Here is a 16344-nt window from a genome sequence, read left to right as displayed (position 1 = left end):
TTCAGCCCATCCATCCGCTCTTCAGTCAGCAAATCCCCCCCCCACCCCGCCCCATTCTCCCAAAACACACGTCTAGAGTTCGTTTAGTTTCCTTGTTTTTGTTTTTTCCTTGGGCTCAGTTCAGCTTCCTTAAAATTTTTGACCCGAATGCGGAGGTGGGCAGCGGGGTTTGCCGAAGTTCTCACTAACACTCATCTATGTTAAGGCTGATGAACTCCTGTATACATTTTCGGTACTGAAGCTCTGTAGGGCTATTGTTGGTATATTGACCTGGATGCCCATAGGGGCCCTCAGCTTCACGCATCTCTTCGTTCATCCGAGCCAGACGCAGCCTGTAGAAGGAGGACCAGAGAGGAATGTTAGTCAGCCAAGGGAGTGGGGTGGGTGGGGGGTTGGAAACGGGCTTGGCTCAAACAGGGATGGTCCAGGCAGTCGGGGAGTTAAATCCTTCAGCACTCGGGAAGCAGCACAGTTGTTGAACAGCAAATAGCAATAGCACCTAGACTTATATACCGCTTTAAGGGGCTTTGCAGCCCTCTCTAAGCGGCTTACAGAGTCAACACCCAACAATCTGGGTCTTCATTTGACCCACCTCGGAAGGACGGAAGGCTGAGTCAACCTTGAGCCAGTGAGATTCGAACTGTCAAATTGCAGGCAGCCGGCAGGCAGCAGAAGTATCCTGCAGTATTGCAGTCTAACCACTGTGCCACCCCAGCCCTTCCTTTCCTTTCCTTTCCTTTCCTTTCCTTTCCTTTCCTTTCCTTTCCTTTCCTTTCCTTTCCTTCCTTCCTTCCTTCCTTCCTTCCTTCCTTCCTTCCTTCCTTCCTTCCTCCCTCCCTCCCTCCCCTTCCACTTTCTCCTTTCCTTCTTTAGCACTTAGGACAATCTGGGTCCTCATTTGACCCATCTCGGAAGGATGGAAGGCGGAGTCAACCTTGAGCCTGGTGAGATTCAAACTGCCAAATTGCAGGCAGTCAGCAGTCAGCAGAAGGAGCCCTGCAGTATCGCACTCTGACCCCTGCGCCACCGCAGCTCAATGAAGACAGTGGTCTGTCAGAGCTAAGCCACAATTCTCTCTTTCATTTTTTGGTCATAACTGGCCCAATCTATTCCTGGGCTGTTGGAGTTTCCAAGGTCAGCCACTTCCATCCCCCAACATGCGTTTCACCTCCGGTGGAGGAAGGACACACTTACAAAGTCACGATGTCCGCATTGGCAGCCTGGACAGCGATACTGAGGGGGTCCTGCCCATCCTCGTCCACTGCGTGTTGGTTGGCTCCTCTCTTTAGGAATAAGCAGACCTGGCTGCCAAAGGTTGAAAGGGAAGAGGAAGAAAAAAAACCAGAGAGAGAGGAAACGTAGGTCAGGCCAAGAAATACGCTGGGGCGGAGAAGGAGAGATTGAAGGGATTGGTGACACCGAGGCTAAGAAGCACGAATGTGTCAGGCCAGACTTTCATAAGAAACTACTTTACCCCTCTATAAAGCCTTAGTAAGGCCACACCTAGAGTCCTGCATCCAGTTTTGGTCACCACGCTATAAAAAAAAGACGTTAAGACTCTCGAAAAAGTACAGAGAAGAGCAACCAGGATGATGAGGAGACTGGAGATTAAAACACATGATGGACGGTTGCAGGAACTGGGCCTGGCTAGTCTAGTGAAGAGCAGGACCAGGGGAGACAGGAGAGCAGCCTTCCAAGATTTGAGAGGCTGCCACAGAGAGGTGGAAGGCGGGGGTCAAGCTATTTTCCAAAGCACCCAAAGGCCAGACAAGGAAAAATGGATGGAAACTGAATGAGAGTCAACCTGGAAAAAAGGAGAAACTTTCTGACAGGGAGAACAATCAACCCATCGAACAGAAGTTGCCCTCAGAAGTTGTGGAGCTTCATCACTTGAGACGTCCAAGAAGAGATTGGACTGCCATCTGTCAGAAATGGTGTAGGGTCGCCTGCTTGGGCTCCTGAGGGTTGGACCTATAAAGTCCCTTCCAGCTCTGTTTATCTGTTATCTGTTACACTGGATTGGTTCCTCTCTTTAGACTTCCCACCTGCAAAGGACTACCACCTGGGTCCGATAACATCAGGAGTTGCTCTTCTAACTAACCCGGGTCAGTAGCTGTGTTCTCCGCCTCATTTACTCACAGGTCCTATTGTTGGCACGGGCCTGGGTCTCGCTCCAGTGCCTTGAAAACCAGCTAAGTGGCATATCCCATCTGTTGCTCCTCAGACCTTCCAGAGAGAATCAAGAGCACAGAGCAGGGGTCTTCAAACTTGGCAAATTTAAGACTCGTGGGACTTAACTCCCAGAATTCCTGAGCTAAACATGACTGCAGGAGGGATTCTGGGCGTTGAAGTCCCACAAGTCTTCAAGCTGTCAAGTTTGAAGACCCTTGCCCTAGACCATTTCTATTGATCAATCAATCAGAATAGAGCTGAAAGGGACCTTGGAGGTCATCTATTCCAAACCCCTGCTCAAGCAGGAGGCCCTAGTCCAAGGGTCTTCAAACATGGCCAGTTTAAGACTTGTGGACTTCAACTCCCATAATTCCTTGAGCTGAAGGCACAGCAGGTGACTTACCCAGTGTGGCCCAAATATGTGGCATGATGCAAAGGCGCCCTCCCTCGGATATCTCTTTGGTTAACGTCTGCCCCATTTTGGAGCAAAAATTCACAAGCTATTAGTGAGCCCTGGAAAAAGAAGCAGAGAAAGAAAAAGTTAGTTCTGGAGCCTTGGACGTCTCTTACATTACACAGGCAATCCTCAACTTAACCACAGTTCGTTTAGTGACCATCCAAAGTTACACAGCACTGAAACGAGTGACTTATGACCATTTTTCACACTTATGACCTTTGAAGCATTCCCCATGATCATGTGATCAAGATTGAGATGCTTGGCAACTGTTTCATATTAACGACGGTCGCAGTCTCCTGGGATCACGTGATCCCCTTTTGAGGCCTTCTGACAAAGCAAAGTCAACGGGGAAGCCAGATTCACTTTGCAACCTTGGGACTAACTTAACAGCTGCAGAGATTTGCTTAACAACTGTGACGAGGACGATCGTATAATGGGGCAAACTCACTTAACCAATTTCTGACTTAGAAACAGACATTTTGGGCCCCACTGTGGTCGGAAGTCGAGGATTATTGATATATCATAGTTTTAAGGAGAAAGTCCATCCCCTTCTGCTCCAAATTTGGAGATACGATTGGGATTCTCCTCATCTGAGTAGATCTTCTGGCCTACACTTAGCGACAGGCGGTGAAATCTAGCTGGAGCTGATGAAGGCCACTTAATGGCCCCCAAGACAGCTCAGACCTGCTTTGCCCTGATGGCACACTCTTGAAACTGGGCCGGCGATGCGTGGATATCGCTCACCCCCATGACAGCTTGGATCAGCGGGGTTTTGCTCTCGTCCTCTTCATTCACCCAGTTGATGTTGGCGCCGTGGGCCAGGGCCTCCGCCATGACTGGCAGGTTCCTGGCCCTGGAAGCCTTGTAAACTAGCAACCCAGGATGGAGCTCCCTCAAGTCTTCCAAATCGGAGGCCTCCTGTTCAATTTCGACTTCTCCGCTGGATTCCTCCGACACTTCACACTCTGCCAAGGAGGAAGAGGAAGGAGTGAGATACCGTCTCTGGGGAGATTCTCAGTCATCCAGGTCACGGTTTCCCCAAAGCTGCTTCCCCCACCCCCGTCCCCAAAAGGCAACTGGGCTTTTTGTTTTGTTTTTTTCCCTTGAAGAGGTTTCGCTTCCCGTGTCTGAGAAGCTTCATCAGTTCTGAAGAAGCTTCTTGGAGGAGAAGCGAACCAAACTGAAGAAGCTTCTTGGAGGAGAAGCGAAACGTCTTCAAGGGAAAAAAACCAAGCCCAGTTGCCTTTTGGGGAAAAAAAAAAAGCAGATTTAGAAGAATGAGATACGGGTGACCAAGACCTCTGGAAGCATTGTATCTTCCCAGCAAGATTAAAACGACTTTGCTACGCGAGGTATTCAGCTAGCCACGGCGGCCAATTGCTATTGATCAGATCATCCCTCTTCTCTGATCTCAAGTTGGCGGCCACGACTGTTGGATGTGGCACCAGATGCTATGGTTGCACTCTGCCTTGGGCAAAGGCAGAAGTTCCTGTGTCCCATCTCCCTCTGTGACTGAAGATCTCACCTTCTTCTGTGACACTATCAACCACCGAGCCAAACACCAAGACGTCTGTGCTCCCATCAGTGCTACCACCCAGGCCACTGTCGCTGCTTAGACCTATGGGAATCAAAGGAGGGACCAATTAAAACTTTTAATATATATATATATAGGTACCATAAAACCACCAGTCTTCCACTGTTTTGGTTAGTCAACTCTTCTGGTTGCCCAGAAGTTCTCCACATATCTGCCCTAAAGAACCTCTACCTCTTTCCTGAAAACATTTTCCTTCCACCCCCCTCTCCTACCAATCTTTTCCAAATTCCCCCAGGCCCACACATTTCGTTTGAAATCCCTTTCCACCAGTGTGATTTTGTTTGCGGAAGGATTTGTAGATTGTGCTAAAACCCGGGAGCTTCATGAAAAGGATCCAGGCAGGTGAACAACCCCTAAACAACGGTCTTTAGCAGAGAGAAGGAACAGGGGAAAAGCCAGGAAGATCCCGGTTAACAGAGTTGGAAGGGACCTTGTAGGTCATCTAGTCCAGGGATCTCCAACCTTGGCCACTTTAAGATGGGTGGGCTTCAACTCTCCACCCCCCAATGCCCAAGAAGATCCTACACCTTTTTTGACCGAAAGGAAAGAGTTTCAATCACTTGGTTTGTCCTTTTAAATCAGTGAAATGAGCAATGGACTACTGTTATCCCTTCCCCTCAAGGGACTTCCTTAATAATCAGGATGAAGACTAATGAGTGAAGAGAGAAATCTGCCAGAGGAACTAAGTTTTGTCCAGGGGTGGGCTGCTGGGGGCTTGCGGGGGCTCAGGAAAGCCCCTAGCTAAGACTCTGTGGGGCTTAGAGTGCCCCCAATAACCTCAGAAAGACTAGAATAATTAAAAAAAAAACCCAGCACCTTTTCGAGGCATTTTTCCTTTCTGGGCGATTAGCCAAGAGCACTTCACACCTCATAAAAGTGTCAAGCTAGATAAAGTGCTTGTCGAGGGCTAATTCCCAAATAATAAGAATCACATAACTGGCCAGAAACTCCACTAAGACTCCAAGTTCCCTCTCACAGTCACTGCTATTCAGCCTGGTTTCACCCAGTCTTTTATTTAAGTATTAAATGCACAAAATAATAAAACATCTTTTTGGTATATTATCTTTTTTGGGGGGGGGGTAATTAGGGCAAAGAAGTGACATCGAGTTGGCCACACCTACCCAGTCACATGACCACCTAGCCACATGCCCACCCAGCTAGTCATTAGGGCAGAGAGACCCTTGCTAAAAAATTTGAAGCCCACCCCTGGTTTTGTCCCACGGGGAAATCTCAGCTGTCTGGGTAGGAGGCCAATTAGCAGGCTAAGAAGTTATTAGGAGAGAAACCATCCAGATTTTCAACCTGGTTATAGTGACTACAGTTCCACTTAACTTTAATCAAAAATTTCTGTCCCGATCCCCCCTCATTTCTCTGGGCTGCACTTGCCCATTTTGGCACATTTCAAAGACCAGGGTTGTCTCTCAACCAGAGATGGATTCCCCCGAAAGCCGTTTCAAAGCCAGGTATTTCTGGGAAGGTGGCCTCAGAACCTCTTGCTCTGAGACATTAGATATCCATGGTGACAAAGCCAGACAGCACTTGCCTCCATCCAGGAGAAAGGGTGAACCGCTGCCTCCAGGGCCGTTGCTGGTCTCGCTCCATGGGCTGGCTCCCGCGGGCTGTTGAGCTGACGCCGGATTCCCACCTGGGGAGAAGGAAGTCAGAAACATGGCTATGGGCACCCAGAGCCCATTTTCACCGTATTGCCATTTATATTCCCCTCCTTTTTAATGCAGCAAACAGATTCTGTTCTTCACAGAGGGAGGAAAAGGGAGTTTGGGGAGAGGGAGAAAGAAAGCAAACCAGCTGCTTAAATCCGGCACAAAACAAGAGAGAAGGGAATCCCAGCTACTGAATTTGAGAAAGCCCAGAAAAATCCACGTTTCTCCCTTTACTGCCTCCCTCTCGTAGCTGAGCATTGAGGGACCACAGGTCAATCTACCACACTTACTGCGTGGACCGGCTCCTGTGTCAAAGTAGGAGAAGAGGGAATCCAGTTCGTCAGGACAAAAGAGGGAATCTCGCCGGAACTTCCTTTCCAAAGTGGCGGCTATTTGAAAAATAACCTGATTACTATTTTTTCTAACATAGAGACACATACAAATAGCTGTATTTACGAAATAATTGCAAAGCCAGGATTTTTTAAACTGTGGTTGTATTGGACAAATCACAATGCTAGGGTAGCTTGCTGACAATGACTTGTTACTGACAGAGCCCGACAAGCCATATCCAAACCACGTTAGATCACAGCATGATATGTGGACCACTTCAGCTTGCGTTTCAGGAATCTGCAATGGAGTGACTTTGGCTAATTCCAAACCTGGTTAGTTCTCGGATGAGAGACCTCTAGGCAATCACAAAGGCAAGACTGGAAATTTAAAAGAAAAAAAAAACGTTCTTCAAGAAAACAAAAGCAAGCTGCTTCTGTTTCCATGCCACTGCCAACAACTCTGCGTTATTGTGTTCGTGTTGTCATCCAGCATTGTCAAAAGATCAATACAATGTAAGAACAAATTTCTAATCTTCACTAAGCGTCAATATGTTTGAAAGAACCGAAGGCAAATCCTGAAATCAGGACGAACAAGTTACAGGACTTCAAAGGAGTCGTATCTATCCCAGGAAGTGCTATAAACTTAAATATGCTAAAAAAAAATCACATTACAGATAATTGTCAGCTTTAGTGACTGTTCAAAGTTACAACAGCACTGAAAAAAAAAGGACTTATGACCTGTTTTCACACTTATGACCATTGCAGTATGCCCCCACAGTCATGTAATCAAAAGTCAGCCCCTTGGCAATTGGCATGTATCTGTGACGGTTGCAGTGCAAACACTGTCCGTAACTTTCCTCCAACAAGCAAAGTCAAGTGAGAGAAGCCAGATTCATGCCTCGCTTAGTGATGGAAATTTTAGGCTCAAATCGTGGTCGTATGTTGAGGGCCACATCCGCATTCTCAGCTCCGCATATTTCAGGATGAAATCAATAATAAATGTCATCAAAAAAGCACAACAAAGAATGTTCTTTCTGCGCCAATTCAGAAAGCTCAAACTGCCCAAGGAGCTGCTGATCCAGTTCTACAGAGGAATGATTGAGTCTATCATCTTCACTTCTATAATTGTCTGGTTTGGTTCTGCAACCCAACAGGACAGACACAGACTCCAGAGGATAATTAGGACTGCGGAAAATAGCAATTGCTACCAACCTGCCTTCCATGGAGGACCTGTATCCTGCACGAGTCAAAAAGAGGGCTGGGAAAATATCTACAGACCCCTCACACATCCCAGACATAAACTGTTTCAACTCCTACCCTCAAAATGATGCTGTAGAGCACTGCACACCAGATACAAGAGCAGTTTTTCCCCACATGCCATCCTTACAATTTGTATTGACTGTTTCCTAGTATGATTCGATTGCTTATTGTATCCTATGACTATTATTAAGTGTTGCACCTGATGATCCTTGACTCTTGATGAATATATCTTTTCTTTTATGTACACTGAAAGCATTTGCACCGAGACAAATTCCTTGTGTGTCCAATCACACTTGGCTAATAAACTATTCTATTCTATTCTATTCTATTCTATTCTATTCTATTCTATTCTATTCTATTCTATTCTATTCTATTCTATTCTATTCCTCTACTCTACTCTACTCTACTCTACTCTATTCTACTCTATTCAATTCTATTCTATATTCTGCATTCTATTCTATTCTATTCCTTTACTCTACTCTACTCTACTCTACTCTACTCTACTCTACTCTACTCTACTCAATTCAATTCAATTCTATATTCTGCATTCTATTCTATTCTATTCTATTCTATTCTATTCTATTCTATTCTATTCTATTCTATTCTATTCCTTTACTCTACTCTACTCTACTCTACTCTACTCTACTCTACTCTACTCTACTCTACTCTACTCCACTCTACTCTACTCTACTCTATAATTTTATAATCCTGTTTTTCCCACCCTTCTCTCTAGGGATATCAGGGGGAAAGCCCCACTGCCGGAACCATCCATCAGTCTCTCCTGAGGTGGATTGCCCTACCTGAGGAGTGGGCAGCCGGAGACGCGTTTCCCGCCTCGTGCCGATACTTCCTACGCGTCGTGGGCACTTTGGTGGTGCTGTTGCACCTCTGGCATTTCTTCACGCTCCAGCGACGGGGCTTCTGCTCGTTGTCGGCCAGGGGCCCTCCAGAAGGTAACTTCTTCAGAAACTTCTTCTCCACGTATTTGACTTTGATCCATGCTTCTTTGTCCTGCCTGTGAGGAAACCATTTGTCATGTCGCTCAGAGTCTGAGTTTGCACACCGACACGCACAATGGATCGTAGGTTAGGGGTTTCGATCTCTTTGTTGGTCACTGGGCACGCCGACTTACGGTTCGATATACCCCAGGAAAAACAGTTTAATCCATGACGTGTGTTGTCTGAAGACAGCAACAGCACAGATCATCTTACAGCTGTTCATTTAGTGACCGTTCAAAGTTACAAATGGCACTGGAAAAAAGTGACTTATAGCCATTTTTCCCAGGGCCATTGCAACATCCTTGCATCACACGATTTAAATTCAAATGCTTGGCAACTGGCATGTACTTATTGTCAGAATTCCAGCATTTAACCCCATTTAAATCACGAGTCTCGAGCCAAACTTCCAAAACTTCCAAAGGATTTATTGGGAGTTAACATGTCCGGCACTGCCTGGGTGCAGCCGACTCTGAGACACCATCATTCATTGTCACCCTTTTCCCTATCCCCTGGTTGTGTCATAAATCATATTCTCCAATGGGACACCTCCATAGCTAAGAGTCATCAGTTATGTTCTCCAGTTAGATATTCGCATGGCAGAAACTTCAGTCACCTAGTTGCTATCTTTGAAAAACTATGTATGGAATGCACTTTTGGTTTCCAAGCTGCCGCGCTGCTCCCCCCTCCCTTTCTGTTTTCTGTAAAAAGACCATAGAAATATTTTATGACTTGACACTTACGACAGTTGCAGATTTCCAGGGTCACATGGTTCCCCATTGATGAGCAACGTCAAGGGGGAAGCCAGAATCACTTAGCCATCATTACTAACTGAACTGCAGTGATTCACTTAGCAACCACGGCAAGAAAGGTCGTCAAACGGGGCAAAACTCGCTTAACAACTCTCTCCCTTAGCAAGGGAGATTTGGGGCTCAGTTGTGGTCGTAAGCCGAGGGTTACTTGGGTATGCAGGAAAGGAAAGTTGGTTCGCTTTAACCCCCGCAACAAACTGAGTTATTTAAAATACTGGTTTGGCTGTAAGCTGGGAAGCAGACTTGCCTGCTAATTCACGTGGCGGAATTAAAAACATGGGTAGCAGAGAGAGAAAAGGAAAAGCTTTACCTTGAGCTACCAGCTGTCGGCTTTTTCAGCCCCATTTCCTCACACTGCGCCTCGTAGATCTGGTTCATGGTAGCGTTGCCCAGCTCACACATCAGCTTTTGAACAGGACGTCGGGGAAGAAAAAAAAAAACAGGACAGCGCGTGAACCGAAGTTGCTCGTTCGGCTTCTCCGTTTACATACAGTCAGGGGTCTTTAAACTTGGCAGCTTGAAGACTCGTGGGACTTCAACTCCCAGAATTCCTTAGCTCACGTGACTGGAGGAGGAATTCTGGGAGTTGAAGTCCATCAGTCTTAAAGCTGTCAAGTGTGGGGACCACCGTTCTAAGACACCCTTCTCCTTAGTTCTAGGTTGCTTCTCTCCTTGGTTAGTTTTCATCCTTCGCTTCCCGTCCTGCCTACAGGGGCTTTGGAGAATAATTTGACGCCTCCTCCCCTCTTCTTTGGGGCACCCCTTTAGATAGATAAGACTGCAAATCATGTCACCCCCCAGTCCTCCTCTTTGTAAGGCTAGACATACCTAGTTCCCTTAACTGGACATTGTACATTTTAGCTTCCGGACCCCTAATCCTCTTTGTTGCTCTTCTCTGCACTCTTTCTAAGGCAGCGGGCTTCAAACTTGACAGCTTTAACACTTGTGAACTTCAACTCCCAGAATTCCTCCTCCTCCAGTCCATGTTAGCTCAGGAATTCTGGGAGTTGAAGTCCGCAAGTCTTTTTTTTTTTAAAAAAATAATCTTTATTACACATTTTTCAAACATTTACACCACATTTCCATTTCTGACAGTGCTTCAGAGTCAGCTTCTTTCATTTTTATTCTCAATTCGTGGTATATTTCTCTAATATTTTTACATTTATATTTACCTTTTTATCATTCCTTATATATACATTTCCTGCAGCTTTTAAGTAATTTTTTATACATATTCTTTACTTTTCTCCTCTAGCCACTCACACCATATGTCCCAAATCTTGCAATATTACTGTTTCTTCCTTGTCTTTTAACTCCATCGTTAATTTATCCATCTCTGCACATTCCACCACCATATCTTCTGTAGGGGTGTTGGTCTATTTCCACTGTTGTATGAAAAACAATTCTGGCCGCCCTCGGCATTTGGAGTATGATATATTGATTGATTTATTTTTTACTCAAACTGTCCTTTATTATACCAGGAGTTGAAGTCCACAAGTCTTAAACTTGCCAGGTTTGAAGACCTTTGACATTACAACAACACCCTGTTTCAAACCATATCATGGGGTCTTCTCAGTCGGGGATGCCCTCATTCTGGGATGGTGCCCCTTAGAAGGGCTCACTCTGGTGCCTTTCTTTGATTTCAGGACTGGTTCTTTTTTGCCCAGTTCAAACCCAATGCACTTAAATAGATGGTAGTTCTTAAGCTACTTTTTTTTCCCCTCCTCGAAGCTGCAAGACTTAATGCAGTGATTTTCAACCCTGGCACCTTGAAGAGGTGCGGACTTCAAACTCCCAGGTTTCTTACAGCTTCTTCAAGGTGCCAAGATGGTTTTACTTTTATTTATTTATTGAAGTGAATGCAAAATGGAGCGTCGGAAAACTTTGCATTATTCTTCCTCAAGAGCATCTGTGCGCTGTTGTTCTACTCAAGGTGTGGCTTGGACCTTCTTTTCCCGCCCGCTCCCTCTTTTGACTACATCCCTTTTAGGTAGTGGGGGGTTTGGTCTTTACCTTCAATAATTCTGGCTCCCAAGAATCCAACGTGAGCGACCGCACTTTGGAGCAATGAACTCCCAAGCTCCTGTAGGGCAAAAGTGAAGAGAAGTGGTCAGCTTCCCCTGCTGCTAAGCCAAGTCAAATTCTAATTGACGATTCAACTGGCACGTTCGTTCTGAAATAACTCTTTCACGTGGCAAGAGAACAGCCTCCTGGGCCAGCTATGAAGCTGGAGGAACTTTGATCTTCTTAGCACTCAAGGAGGCATGCATGAAAGTACCTGTGGGGTCCCTGACACTCTCTGATCTTGGCGATTTTCTTGCGGACATTTCATTACCCAACTAAGTAACCTCATCAGTATGAACCAGTGGTGGGATTCATTTTTTTTTTTTACTACTGGTTCTGTGAGTGTGGCTTGCGTGGCTGGGGAAGTTACTGCAAAATCCATTCCCTCCCCACCCCACTAACCTGCTTTCCAGCTCTGTTCTCCCGTGCAGGGCAACCAAAGAAGACCCAGCCGATCAGCTGGGACTCAATGGGAGGCAGAGAATAGATGGGGTTGGCAGGGCCAGTCAGAGGTGGGATTGGCTGGTTCTCCGAACGACTCAAAATTTCCACTACCGGTTCTCCAAAACCAGTCAGAAACGGCTGAAGACCACCTCTGGTGTGAACCCTACACTTCCTCATAGTTATGGCATTGCCTAATTGGGTAATCAAATGTCTGCAAGAAAACCATTAAGTTCAGGCAGCACCAAGGACCCCACTGTCCTCCTCTTCCTCCTCCATCACTATCATCATGACCACCACCACCAACAAGACTCCTCCAACCCCACTCCCTTCTAGCCCTGCTGATGTTATCTAGTTGAGTAATGAAACGTCTGCAAGAAAACCACCAAACTCAGAGAGCACCAAGGACCCCACAGTCCTCCTCTTCCTCCACTCTGTCACACTCCGCTCCTTTCTAGCATTGATGACGTTACTTAGTTGGGTAATGAAACGTCTGTAAGAGAGCACCAAGGACCCCACAACTGAACCCTGAGCTACAAATATTCTCTTATATAGTGTGGAAAATACCTGTGTATCCCTGAACATTCAATGCATAGTAAGATGCCCAAGTTGATGCTCGCCCACCGGGGATCGGCCTGCCCACAGTCACAACACTGGTCATTGCCCGAGATACTCTGCACCCTCTGCAGGATTGTTTCCCCTTTCCCACTTCGGTCCCGGGAGTCGGAGGCGGAATCGATACTGCTGGTCGAAGGGGAAGCTGTTCGATCCAATTTCTGGAGTAAGAGAAAAGCCAAAATTGAAATACCAAGCAGAGATACGGCTTGTCAAGCATCTCTCAAGGGGAGTTCCTTTGCTTTTTTGATTTCTCTTAATTACAACCCAAAAAATATTTTGGTTTCATTTTCAAACTCGAAGCTGATTGGATGCAAATGCCTCCCGTTGTTCTGAAATGGAAAGGGATGCCCCATATCTGTTGTCTAATTTCTAGGAAGATTTTATGAGTATGTGTCAGAGTGCGCACAGTGTGACTGTCAGGACTCCAACAAATCCACCCCTGTTCAAACCATAAGTCTCTAGCCACATCTCAAAGAAAAGAAAATTACCCATCAATTTGTTTTTTCATGTGTGTCGTCACCTTCAAGAAGCAAGAGGAGACGAATGTCAATTCATAAAACATGGATGTATATTCTCCAATGGGACACATCCATAGCCAAGAGTCATCAATCATGATCCCCAGAAATATTTTTGCGCTCCAACAACTTTGGGCTGCCAGGGCGATTATCTAGGCACTTGAGGAATGCACTGTTTTCCCCAACTCCCTTTCTGCTGGCAGCTAAAAAGACCAAAGGAGTATCTTTTTAGTTGACAGTGACTATGTGAGACAACCCAGGAGCAAATACAGTAAACAGGTTTGTATTTAAATTGTGGTTTTATCTACAAAGAATATATACAGACACGTACTTTAGTCAGACCTCAAACAAACATCAATCAGCAATTACAGCACAGAAGCACACAGGGGCAGAGAGAGAGAGAGAGAGAGATGGCCCATCAGGGCCTCTCATTATTACAGGCTCTTAAAGTGATACCAGCCCCAAAGCCTTGCTGACTTATTCCCAGCATGACATCATCGTAACAGCTGGTCAAGCTCTTGAATCATTACCCTGACGGTATCTCTGTGAGAGATTTATGGGTATGACTCCTACAAGCCTTCTGTCTGGCCACTGCACTCACTTCAATGTAGCAGCTATCAGGGCTTTCCCGATAAGCGGAGGCGATGCTCGCTTGGACAGCCTGGATCCATGCTTGGCGCAGTTTCTCTGAATCGGCTTGTAACATGCAGCTCCTGCAGCGGGAAAAAGGAGAAGAAGCTGCTTACCAGGAGAAAGAGAATCAAAGTCTGGTCCAATGAGGTTCTCCTGTCCTGTTTTGACACCAGAAGATTAATTAATTTCCACTCCGCTTATTATTTATCGATTACGTCTGGCGCAGCAGCGCCGCCTGCGGTTCAATCTAAGTCTGGTACATAAAATTGTCTGCTACAACGCCTTGCCTGTCAACAACAACTTCAGCCTCAATCACAATAACACACGGGCAAACAACCGATTACAAACTCAACGTAAATCGCTCCAAACTCGATTGCAGAAAATAGGACTTCAGCAACAGAGCGGTCAACGCCTGGAATGCTCTACCTAACTCCGTTGTAACAGCCTCAGCCCCTCACAGCGTCAACCTCAAACTGTCCACCATGGACCTCACCCCATTCCTAAGGGGTTCTTAAAGGAGGCGTGCATAAGCGCCCCAGCGTGCCTGCCGTCCCTGTCTCACTGTCCCCATTTATCTGTATTTACTCCCTTGTTTTTGTTTGTGTTCATACTTATAACTTGTTATCTTGCACACATTTGACAAGCAAATAAAAATAAAATAAAATTTGGAGGCAAATTAGGTTACTTTGGTTAAACACAACAGCTCTTGACGGCTAATGCCTACACCGTGCTCCTCCAAAACTGGGATTTGGAGCACTGTGTGAATGTATCCCATTACAGCTTGGTTAACAAGCCATGGTTAAAGAAATCATGATTTGTTGTAACAAGCCAAGCCAGAGAGAGTAAGGGAGAAGTCACTGGACTCTAAAGGCATCCTTCTAACAAATTGCCTGTCGTATGAGTTCTTGTGTAAGGACTAAACCAGGATCAAGATAGGTCGAGGACCATCAGGGCTTTCTTTAAGTGAGAGACATGGTTTCTTGTTTAGCTGGAGAAACTGCTGTGAAGCCGAAAAAGCAGAAGGATGGATGGATGTACAAAGAAGCAGAAATTCTTCTTCTTCTTCTCTCCCACGGCCCCTCTGGCTACTTCACCTGTCATCAAACACCAAAGCTGTCCCAAGAATCCCACCTCTCCTGTTTCACCTCCATCTCCCTCTTTTCAAGACTGCTATTGACACGATGGAGCAAATGACGCAAGGGTTTCCCCACCCGCCCCGTCTTCTTCTAAGGAACCCGTCCACTTACTTGGTGGGAGAGACCACTTCGAAACAAAACCTCCGTTCTATGTCCTCACAAGGCTTGACTGTGCAAAGGCGGAGGTCTTCCACCACCACCGTGAGGACATCCTGGAAGGACAAAACATCTGGGCTAAGGCTCCCTGCAGCTGGATTTCCTATGGCTATTAAGACAGCAGTAGACAGTGTCCACTGTCCACTGAAACAGTGTCCATTTATTATTATAAATATATTTCGGAATAGTGAGTCAAAACACAGGATTCATGGCCCTCTTCCATACAACAGAATCCTTAAGTCCTGTGGATCATTGCACCAATCGGCTCAGCTAACCCTAATCATTGAAAATAAGGAACTAACCTTGAGCTTCTTCTGGTACACCAGCTGGCTGTTTTGTATGGAGAACCACCTCCTGCAAAGAGAAACAAATAGGCAGAGGAGAAATGAACAAAGGAGAACAAAAATAGCTTTGAAAGAGGATGGACAGCCATCCTCTGGCCTTTCAGAACAAACGGGAGACTTGGAAAAGATTCTGAACATGACAACTAGAAAGCTTTTAGAGGCAGCTGCGGTACGGTACAGTGTTGGCTCCGACAGACAGTTGTCACATCCATTTAGCATGGCCTTCCACCACCTGGCGTGATGGTGGGTGGAGGACAGAAAGAAGAGCCACAGACCGGGCAATAATCAGATGAGCCAGCAGAAAAGAATCTCAGTAGGTTTCTTCAATGACGGAGCAGGGGTGGGGGAGGAGATATACTTTCAGACTTGCAAAGCGTCAGCTCATAAAACATTCCGATGTCCGTTTTAGTAGTTGCCATAAAAAAAGGGCGGGGGGGGGGAGCGAAAGTACATTCCAACTCTTACCTTTAAAAGATTGTAACTAAACTACCAGAGCTTTTGCCCGTGAATATATTTAATTGGCAAACGTGAATGATGACACCCAGTCTGTGAAGGTGCTCAATTGGAGAATCTGATTTATGACACACCCGCCGGGGGGTGGGGAACAGGGTCACAGGGGACTTTAAATGACATATGCCAGAGTTGGCTTCATACAGGGCAGTATGTTGCCTCTAATGAATCGTTTGAAGTTTTTTGAAGTTTGGCTTGAGAATCATGATTTAATTAGGGCGATTGCTGGAATCCTGACAGCAAGCCAACTCTCATAATAAATCAATATTCCTGGGGTTCTGGGTCCCGGCCTCTCCGATCGCTCCCCAACATCTGGGGTGCGTGGAGAGAAACTCAGGCAGCTATGGGGGAGATTGGGCTATCAGAAGGAGAACCTGATATACCCTTACACTCTTAATATACCCTTTATAATAAAGTTAGAGCTAGCACTTCTGGGGTTGTTTGCTTCCTGTCTGGACAACCTCATGAGGTCTTTACAAGTGATGAGGTGGCGATTTCTAGAACTCCCAGCAACCATCTGAGGGGGAACCAGAGTGGAAAAGAATGGCTTGAATGGGTTCAGCTTCAATATAGATCTGGGCAGGGCAGGGAAATGAAATGGATTAGTCCATAACAAGGGATTTTTTTTTTAATTTGACTTGATTCTTCCC

At 46.0% G+C, this 16344-nt stretch overlaps 1 protein-coding gene across 1 annotated transcript in view; it reads right to left on the bottom strand.

Annotated features, from left to right (window-relative positions):
• The window catches only part of ACAP3 (ArfGAP with coiled-coil, ankyrin repeat and PH domains 3), an 81895-nt gene that overhangs the window by 13032 nt on the left and 52519 nt on the right, over positions 1 to 16344 (bottom strand). The window contains exons 12-25 of the mRNA XM_026715700.2: positions 15143 to 15194; positions 14796 to 14896; positions 13517 to 13628; positions 12350 to 12558; positions 11291 to 11360; positions 9591 to 9685; positions 8274 to 8488; positions 6175 to 6273; positions 5767 to 5868; positions 4155 to 4247; positions 3374 to 3594; positions 2576 to 2685; positions 1195 to 1305; positions 271 to 332 (exon numbers count right to left, since the gene is read on the bottom strand). Coding sequence (XP_026571485.1) covers positions 271 to 332; positions 1195 to 1305; positions 2576 to 2685; positions 3374 to 3594; positions 4155 to 4247; positions 5767 to 5868; positions 6175 to 6273; positions 8274 to 8488; positions 9591 to 9685; positions 11291 to 11360; positions 12350 to 12558; positions 13517 to 13628; positions 14796 to 14896; positions 15143 to 15194 — 1652 coding nt within the window. The remainder of the gene's footprint in view (positions 1 to 270; positions 333 to 1194; positions 1306 to 2575; positions 2686 to 3373; positions 3595 to 4154; positions 4248 to 5766; positions 5869 to 6174; positions 6274 to 8273; positions 8489 to 9590; positions 9686 to 11290; positions 11361 to 12349; positions 12559 to 13516; positions 13629 to 14795; positions 14897 to 15142; positions 15195 to 16344) is intronic.

Source organism: Pseudonaja textilis, chromosome 18, assembly GCF_049901715.1.
Source record: "Pseudonaja textilis isolate UNSWEBS1 chromosome 18, rPseTex1.2, whole genome shotgun sequence".
Taxonomy (NCBI): domain Eukaryota; kingdom Metazoa; phylum Chordata; class Lepidosauria; order Squamata; family Elapidae; genus Pseudonaja; species Pseudonaja textilis.
Note: the sequence above shows the minus strand (reverse complement) of the source record. Positions and strands in the feature narration are given on the sequence as shown.